Below are 9,941 nucleotides of genomic sequence, written 5' to 3' on the forward strand. Positions count from 1 at the left end.
CTGTGCAATCATCAGTGAACCTCCCCACTTCGGACCTTATGATGGAGGGAAGGTCATTGATGATGCAGCTGAAGATGTTTGGGCCTAGGACACTGCCCTGAGGAACTCCTGCAGCGATGTCCTGGGGCTGAGATCATTGACCCCCAACAACCACCTTCCTTTGTGCTAGGTATGACTCCAGCCAGTGGAGAGTTTTCCCACTGTTTCCCATTGACTTTAGTTTTATTAGGGCTCCTTGATGCCACACTCGGTCAAATGCTGCCTTGATGCCAAGGGCAGTCACTCTCACCTCGCCTCCTAGAATTCAGCTCTTTTGTCCATGTTTGGGCCAACGCTGTAATGAGATCTGGAGCCGAGTGGTCCTGGTGGAACCCAAACTGAGCATTGGTTAGCAGGTAATTGGTGATTAAGTGCCGCTTGATAGCACTGTCGACGACACCTTCCATCACTTTGCTGATGATTGAGAGTAGGCTGATGGGCCAGTAATTGGCCGGATTGGATTTATCCTGCTTTTTGTGGACAGGGCATGTCTGGGCAGTTTTCCACATTGTCCGGGAGATGCCAGTGTTGTAGCTGTACTGGAACAGCTTGGCTAAAGGCACGGCTAGTTCTGGAGCACAAGTCTTCAGCACGACAGCTGGGATGTTGTCAGGGCCCATAGCCTTTGTATCCAGTGTAATCAGCCGTTTCTTGATAGTACGTGGAGTAAATCGAATTGGCTGAAGACTGGCTTCTGTAATGGTGGGGATCTCAGGAAGAGGCCGAAATGGATCATGCACATGGCACTTCTGGCTGAAGATGTTTGCAAACGCTTCAGCCTTGTCTTTTGCACTCGCGTGCTGGGCTCCGTCATCATTGAGGATGGGGATATTCATGGAGCCTCTTCCTCCTGTTGTTTAATTGTCAACCACCATTCACGACTGTTTGTGGCAGGACTGCAGAGCTTTGATCTGATCCGTTGATTGTGGGATCGCTTAGCTCTGTCTATAGCTTGCTGCTTCTGCTGTTTAGCATGTATGTAGTCCTGTGTTGGCAGCTTCCCCAGGTTGGCACCTCATTTGTAGGTATGCCTGGTGCTGCTCCTGGCATGCTCTTCTACATTCCTCATTGAACCAGGGTTGGTCCCCTGGCTTGATGGTAATGGTAGAGTGTGGGATAAGCCAGGTCATGAGGTCACAGATTGTGGTGGAATACAATTCTGCTGCTGCTGATGACCCACAGCACCTCATGGATGCCTTCTTTTGAGCTGCTAGATCTGTTCTGAATCTATCCCATTTAGCACGGTGGTAGTGCCACACAACACGATGGAGGGTGTCCTCAGTCTGAAGACGGGATTTCATCTCCACAAGGACTGTGCGGTGGTCAGTGCTACCAATACTGTCATGGACAGATGCATCTGCGACAGATAGATTGGTGAGGACGAGGTCAAGTAGGTTTTTCCCTCGTGTTGGTTCTACACCATCTGCCACAGGCCCAGTCTGGCAGCTGTGTCCTTCAGGACTCGGCCAGCTCGGTGAGTAGTGGTGCTACCGAGCCACTCTTGGTGATGGACATTGAAGTCCCCCGCCCAGAGTACATTCTGTACCCTTGCTTACCTCAGTGCTTCTTCCAAATGGTGTTCAAGATGTAGGAGTACTGATTCATCAGCTGAGGGAGGGCGGTAGGTGGTAATCAGCAGGAGGTTTCCTTGCCCATGCTTGACCTGAAGCCATGAGACTTCATGGGGCCCGGAGCCAATGTTGAGGACTCCCAGGGCCACTCCCTCCTGACTGTATACCACTGTGCCGCTACCCCTGGTGGGTCTGTTCTGCCGGTAGGACAGGACATACCCAGGGATGGTGGGTGATGGAGGAATCTGGGACATTGGCTGAAAGGTATGATTCTGTGAGTATGACAACCACTTACTCTTGTTACAACTTAGATATCCAACTTAGATATTGACATTTGATTTGCTATGACACTACCATGCGATAGAAGAAGACTCCTGTTATAAGCATCCACTTGTGGCAAGCATTTGACCTGGTCATAGCTAAAGATCTATTATAACCACAGAAAAATTCAAACCAGAATCTGGTCAACCTTTAATAAAAACAAATTTGGTGCAAACAGCATATATCCATGTGACAGTTTGCTACACTAAGATTAATCTCTTCCAGCCCCACAACCATCCCCCCCCCCCCCCCGAGATTTCTGCACTCCTCTAATTCTGCCCTCTTGAGCAACTATATGATTATAATTGCACAACCATCGGTGGCCGTGCCTTCAGCTGTCTAGGCCCTAAGCTCTGGAATTCCCTCCCTAAATCTCTCCGCCTCTCTTTCCTCCTTTAAAATGCTCCTTAAAACTTACCTCTCATCTGCCCTAGTTTCTTCTTATGTGGTTCAGTGTCAAATTTTTGTCTTATCATTCTATGAAGCACCTTGGGACGTTTTACTACGTTAAAGGCGCTATATAAATGCAAGTTGTTGTTGTTGATCTTGCACCTTAATTCAGATTCAGTATTCAGAACTGTGCAAACAGATTGGGTATTCCTGTCCTGTTTATATCAATAGGAAGCTCCATCTGTGGTCATATTTATTTTTTTAATTCGGAGTCACAGTATCATTAAAACAGTAGTGAAAGTAGACAATGGCACTATTTCAGCAGTGCAGTGATTGGTATAGGAAGAATTCAAATGCAAGTCTGGCAGCATTTCACACTGGCAGGTGTCCAAATCCATACCAGAATGAGATGCTGAGATGGTTCTATTTTTTCAGCTTCCTTCAGTGTTTCCACTGAAAGCTTGACAAACATTGGAAAATCACTGCACGAGAAATCACAGATAGAAGCTTGCATCTTTAGAGCACCAGTGTTTTGTCTCTGAGCCACCTGTATTAATACGAATACCTTTTACTGGCTGAACATTTTCAATTTTACAAACCTCTTCATAATCACTTTTTAAATCTGTTTCCCACACAGGTGACAATGGTCCTTGGTCTGAGAAATGTGAGTTTTCTGGAACTGCTGGCCCATTTATGGGAGCATGGCAGACACAAAAAGGTATTAACCAGATAATCAATTACCAAAAGGGGCAACTGTTCTTCATAAAGGGGAGGTATATTTAGATGAAAAGTCCCATAATTTGAAATGTTAATTCAGAGATATATCTACACATCCAGATGTGTCTTTGTTGTTTCTTGTTTCTATGTTTTATACTTTAAAGTAGCTAATTAGAAGGAGCCTAGAATCAGACATTTTGTGCAGAACTTCTGCTAACGTAATACCGTGAAGCTCCACTCATGTCATGAGTGGGGCCTGAGGACTGAGCAACACTCCCTATTCATGCATCAGTTAATTTACTCTGTGTATAGTTGCACCATACAGACCAGGAACTTTACCCAAGTGAGAGAGTTAGTCCCTTCAGGAGAGATTTTTGCCTTTAGCCCCATCTCCACTGCCAAGGATCTCATTCCTGTTACTTGTTGACAATATTATCCAACACGACAGCAAGAAATCTCACAGGACAGTAGAAGCGGAAAAGGTAGAAGCAGTGGAAGGGGCGACAGTTGATGGACAGGATGTACTAGAAAGGCTGGGTATGCTTACAGTGGATAAGTCGCCTGGTCCAGATGGCTTGCATCCCAGGTTGCTAAGGGAAGTGGGGGAGGAGATAGCGGAAGGGCTTGCCATAATTTTCCAATCTTCCCTAGATGCAGGGGAGGTGCCGGAGGATTGGAAAGTGACAAATGTGACACCGTTGTTCAAGAAAGGGTGTAAGGACGATCCTGGTAACTACAGGCCAGTCAGTTTAACATCAGTGGTGGGTAAAGTTTTAGAAACAATAATCAAGGAAAAAATTGACGGGCACTTGGAGAGGCTTAAGCTAATTAAGGAGAGCCAACACGGATTTGTAAAAGGCAGATCGTGTTTGACTAATCTAATTGATTTTTTTGATGAAGTAACAGGGAGGATTGATGAAGGGAATGCAATGGATGTTGTCTACATGGATTTTAGGAAGGCGTTTGACAAAGTACCACATAGAAGGCTGGTTAACAAAATTGAGGCTCATGGAATAGGTGGGTCAGTGGCAGCTTGGATAAGGAATTGGCTTAAGGACAGAAAACAGCGAGTTGTGGTAAATGGCTGTTTTTCAGACTGGAGGATGGTAGACAGTGGTGTTCCCCAAGGGTCAGTACTGGGGCCACTGCTTTTTTTGATATATATATAAATGACTTGGATATTGTAATAGAGTATAGAATTTCTAAATTTGCCAGTGACACCAAACTTGGGTGTGTGGCAAACAGTGAAGATGATACCAATCGATTGCAACAGGACATGGATAGGCTAGCAGAGTGGGCAGACAAGTGGCAGATGGAATTTAATAGGGAGAAGTGTGAGGTGATGCATTTTGGCAGAAGGAACAGAGAAGCAATATACACTTAATGGCACAGTTTTAAAGAGTGTGCAGGGACAGAGGGACCTGGGAGTTAATGTGCATAGGTCCCTGAAGGTGGCGGGACATATTGAGAGAGTGGTTAGCAAAGCATATGGGATCTTCGGCTTCATAAATAGAGGTATTGAGTACAAAAGCAGAGAAGTTATGCTGAACCTTTATAGAGCGCTGGTTAGGCCACAACTGGAGTATTGCGTCCCGTTCTGGTCACCACACTTTAGGAAGGATGTGAAGACCCTTGAGAGGATGCAGAGGAGATTTACCAGAATGGTTCCAGGGATGGGGGATCTTAGCTACAAGAACAGGTTGTAGAAGCTGGATTTGTTTTCATTAGAGCAAACGAGGTTGAGGGGTGATTCGATAGAGGTGTACAAGATTATGACGGGTTTAGATAGGCTAGACGGGGAAAGGCTGTTCCCACTAGTTGATGGTACAAGGACTAGGGGACACAGTTTTAAGGTTTAGGGCAAAAGATACAGGGGGAATGTGAGGAAAAACTTTTTCACGCAGCGACTGAGGAAGACCTGGAACTCGCTGCCGACGGAAATGGTGGATGCGGAGACAATCAATGTTTTCAAGGGGAGACTGGACAGGCACTTGAGGGAAATAAACTTGGAGGGCTATGGGGATAGAGTGGGGGAGTGGGACTGACTGGATTGCTCTGCAGTGAGCCGGCGCAGACTCGATGGGCCGAATGGCCTCCTTCTGTGGTGTTATGACTGACACACCTGAACTTCAGTGTCACCAAATTTTTTTGCCTTAAAACTAATGCCATGTCTGCTTAGGCCTAGTGTTTAGCAGCTCAGTGCTTCCCTTTAGTCACAATGTGTGACACGTTGTACGATAACATCCTGTTCCTTCTAAGTGCACATCCAGTAGCAGAAGTAGGTCAGGTGGTTGGCTGATGATGTAACAGTGTCATGACAGAGGTTTGGGGCTGTGAGAAACACTGGGTAAGTTTGTATACCCAGTGAGTAGCTAAGCCATGCTCATCAGTGAGGTTGTAGCCCCAATTTTACAATTGCTTGGCAACAGAGCAGCCTTCTTCAGGGAGGAGGAGAGAAAATTGTTGAGACTGCAGATCTTCAGGAAAGAAATGTACAATCCTGGTAAATTTAGAAGTTTTACAGGAGCATATTATTGGCCTGCCGACTGTGATACTGGTTAATACAACTTTTATAAATTTTGTTTTTGGTTTAGGTGGAAGTTCAGCAAAAAAGACTACATGGGAAGGTGGTCATCGAGTGCCAGCAATAGCATATTGGCCAGAAAAAATTCCAGTTAATAGCACAAGCAGTTCACTGCTTAGGTAAAGAAAAAGACTTGCATTTATATAGAGCCTCCCACATCCTCAGGGCGTCCAAAGCGCTTTACAGAAATGAAGTACGTTTGAAGTGTATCCACTGTTGTAATGTAGGAAACGTGACAGCCAATTGCGCACAGCAAGCTCCCACAAACAGCAAAGTGATAATGAGCAGATAATATGTTTTTTTAAGTCATGTTGATTGAGGGATAAATATTGGCCAGGACTCCAGGGATAACTCCCCTGCTCTTCGAAATAGTGGAGGATCTTTTTCCTCCACCTGAGAGAGCAGGCGGTGCTCAGTTTAACATTTCATCCAAAAGATGGCACCTCCTACAGTGCAGCGCTCCCTCAGCACTGCACTGGTCAGCCTATATATTTGTGCTCAAGTCTCGAGTGGGACTTGAACCCACAACCTTCTGATTTGGAGACAACCAACTGAGCCAAGGCTGGCACAAGTAGGATAAGAACAACAGTGCTCGAGTTTACTGTCTGTGTTACAGAAGTTGCACTGACCTTGGTGTTTTGCAGAATAGGATCATCCAGAATGTTTTTCAAAACAAGTATTGTTTAGCATGTTGGCCTAGTACTGATCTTTACAGAGGTCTTCTGCCTGCTAAACCAGCAATAAATCTAGATACAGAAAGACACTAATGTGAAGTTAGTATTGCAGTTGAATGATCCACTAAATATTCTATAATATGTCTATAATGTGGTTGATTAGCCTGTCAACACTCATTGTCTAGGCTCGCACAGAAAGAATAACTACTTAAACAAGATACAGGAAACTTTGGTTTATCTGGAGGTTATATGTCCGGAATACTCGATCTAACGGCAAAAGTCAGGAGCCGTTTTCTATATGTTTTTTTAGTTCTTGTTGCTTTTTTTTCCCCCCAGTCAAGCACTGCAAGGTCTGTAGCTATAGCAACAGCTTCAGCTACAGACGCTTGCAGCTGCAGCCGACTGTTTTGAAGCTGTTGCTAAGCAACAGGGTTTGTTGATTCACACGGAGCTTCTCAGTTCCGTATGTTTAAACATTAACTCTGGTATGTCCGGCACTTTTGATGTTACGGCACCAGCTCGGTCCCGTCAGTGCCGGATATCAGAAAGTTTCCTGTACCAGAAAGATGCCAGTACTCGTGGAACTTTACTGCAGCAAGAGCCAGTGGCTTCGGAAGAAAGGGAGAGAAAGCTGGCAAAAAAATCAAGGCGAATACTTGCTTGTAATCACTCCTGGATAAAAATCTGAACATGCTCACTACTTTTATCAAGGGCAGGTTGCTGAACATCAGTGTCTTCTTCCAGTCAGAAAAAATATGTTTTCCAAAATTATGCTTAAATATCTGTGTCTGTGAACTTGGAAAATTTATAATGTTTCATCCTAAAAATATATATATTTTTTACAGCACTTTAGATATATTTTCTACCCTGATTTCACTGGCAGATGCAAGCCTGCCTTCAAACAGACGCTATGATAGTTTGGATATAACGGAGGTGCTGTTTGGCCAGTCTCACCATGGTCACAAGGTAATGTTTGTTATTTTAACATAAACCAGCAAGAAGGCAAATAAAGAGCTTTTTATACTGCATTATCACATCCAAAACCATTTCATAACAAATGAATTGCTTTTGAATTGTTATATAAACAAATGCAGCAGACACCCAAGGTCCCACAAAAATGAAATGATTTGAAATAAATGTCCATTTAATCTGATTTTGGTGGTGTTAGTTAGAGGGAGGAATTTTGGCCAGGACACCAAGAGAATTCCCTGCTCCTCAAATATTGCCAAGGGATCTTTTAAATCTGACTGAGCCACCAGAATAGGCCTGCAAGACCTCAATTTAACATCCCAGCTGAAGACACTTCCACCACTGCAACATTCCTTCAGTACTACAATGTAGTGCCGATTTAGATTATGTGCTTCAATCTTGTAGTGGGGCTTAAACCCATAACATTCTGACTCAGGTGAAAGTACTATCAAATGAGCCAAACTCACGCTTTAGTGCTTGAGTATTTTCTTTTTGTTCAACGGCTCTTAAATCAGAGTTTCTGTATCTATTTTCCTCTTCAGTTTTTAGTTGGGCTACTTTCATGGTGTATTTCGTGTTTGGGAGGGGTAAGAAACTTACTTTGACTTTGGGTGATAGCATAAAATGGCAATATCGATTCAGCCGCCTGTTATACATCTCTCCCGACTTTCATTTCCATTGACTTCGGATCTCGGATGGGAAAAGTCCATGGGAAGTCGACTTTTGCAACTTTGATCTCACTACCATCCCCTACCTGCTGAAAGTCGGGGTGATAATGAGACCACAATTGTGCCAATGTCTCCTCTTTTTTGAAATACTGATTAGGCTTCTAAATGAAACCAATTTAGAGTCAAAATCTAGTTTTCAGATGCCATGAATCCACAACTCAGAAGTCACATCCCATTTTTTTTTGTGTTTTATGCAATTATGCTACAGCTTTCTGTTTCTGTCTCCTATTTTCCCTGAAGATAACACTCCTGTTCTGATGTAGGTTTGTGTTTGGTGGCAGCCCTCTGGTATCTCAACAAAGTGGCCATTCTTTACCTGTAGGTGTCCACCCCAATAATAGGCACATTTTATCAGACTGTTATATTTCCTGCATCTGACTAATCATTAAATTAACAGTTCTGTTTAAATATGTTACAGCAGTAAGATATTTTTCTCATGCTCCTTGGTGTCAGTGAACTACTCTGTAAACAGACCTTGCAGATTGGTTTAATCTGCGCTTAGAAATGATTACATGGAAGTCAAAAGTGCACAAGTGCTTACCAATGCTGCTTTGTGGCGAAGATGTAATCTAAGGTTTATAGATTGTAAAATATATAGCACTTTTGAGCTACAGACCACTTACGTCCACCTCCGTAACATCGCCCGTCTCCACCCTTGCCTCAGCTCATCCGCTGCTGAAACCCTCATCCACGCCTTTGTTACCCCTAGACTTGACTATTCCAACACACGCCTAGCTGACCTCTCACATTTCACCCTATGTTAACTTGAGGTCATCCAGAACTCGGCTGCCCGTGTCCTAACTCGCACCAAGTCCCGTTCGCCCATCACCCCTGTGCTCGCTGGCCTACATTGGCTCCCGGTTAAGCTGCGCCTCGATTTCAAAATTCTCGTCCTTGTTTTCAAATCCCTCCATGGCCTCGCCCCTTCCTATCTCTGTAATCTCCTTCAGCCCCACAACCCCCCGAGATATCTGCGCTCCTCTAATTCTGCCCTCTTGAGGATCCCTGATTATAATCGTCCAACCTTTGGTGCCCGTGCCTTCTGTTGCCTAGGCCCTAAGAACACACTGGAATTCCCTGCCTAAACCTGTCTGCCTCGCTACCTCTCTTTCCTCCTTTAAGACGCTCCTTAAAACCTACCTGTATGACCAAGCTTTTGGTCACCTGCCCTAATTTATCCTTATGTGGATTGGTGTCAAATTTTTTGTCTTAAAATATTCCTGTGCAGCGCCTTGGGACGTTTTACTACATTAAAGGCGCTATACAAATATAAGTTGTTGTACACAAAGGTAGCATGGGTAATAACAATTGCAGATGGGAAGATACAATAGACATGATTTTGAAACATGATAGGTAGAAGAGTCATAGTCATAACGGTACAGAACGAGGCCATTCGGCCCATTGAGTCCATGCCGGCTCTCTAGAGCAATCCAGTCAGTCCCATTCCCCCGCTCTATCCCCGTAGCTCTGCAAGTTTATTTCCCTCAAGTGCCTATCCACTATCCCCTTGAAAACATCGAGTATGTCAGCTTCCACCACTTCCGTTGGCAGCGAGTTCCAGGTCCTCGCCACTTGCTGCGTAAAAAAGTTTTTCCTCACATCCCCCCTGTATCTCTTGCCCAAAACCTTTAAACTGTGTCCCCTAGTCCTTGTACCATCAACTAGTGGGAACAGCCTTGTAACTAAGATCCCCCATCCCCAGAACCATTCTGGTAAATCTCCTCTGCACCCTCACATCCTTCCTAAAGTGTGGTGACCAGAACTAGACGCAATACTCCAGTTGTGGCCTAACCAGCATAACATCCCTACTTTTGTACTCAATATCTCTATTTATGAAGCCGAAGATCCCATATGCTTTGCTGACCACTCTCTCAATATATCCTGCCACCTTCAGGGACCTATGCACATTAAATCCCAGGTCCCTCTGTCCCTGCACACACTTTAAAAC

At 44.5% G+C, this 9,941-nt stretch overlaps 1 protein-coding gene across 3 annotated transcripts in view; it reads left to right on the forward strand.

Annotated features, from left to right (window-relative positions):
• The window catches only part of arsg (arylsulfatase G), a 121,292-nt gene that overhangs the window by 79,487 nt on the left and 31,864 nt on the right, over positions 1 to 9,941 (forward strand). For all 3 annotated transcript variants that reach the window (XM_085963701.1, XM_085963702.1, XM_085963703.1), the window contains 3 exons: positions 2,959 to 3,039; positions 5,633 to 5,741; positions 7,142 to 7,262. In XM_085963701.1, coding sequence (XP_085819827.1) covers positions 2,959 to 3,039; positions 5,633 to 5,741; positions 7,142 to 7,262 — 311 coding nt within the window. The remainder of the gene's footprint in view (positions 1 to 2,958; positions 3,040 to 5,632; positions 5,742 to 7,141; positions 7,263 to 9,941) is intronic.

This window comes from Somniosus microcephalus, chromosome 21 (assembly GCF_052327205.1).
Source record: "Somniosus microcephalus isolate GS21.2 chromosome 21, FLI_Smic_1.0, whole genome shotgun sequence".
Taxonomy (NCBI): domain Eukaryota; kingdom Metazoa; phylum Chordata; class Chondrichthyes; order Squaliformes; family Somniosidae; genus Somniosus; species Somniosus microcephalus.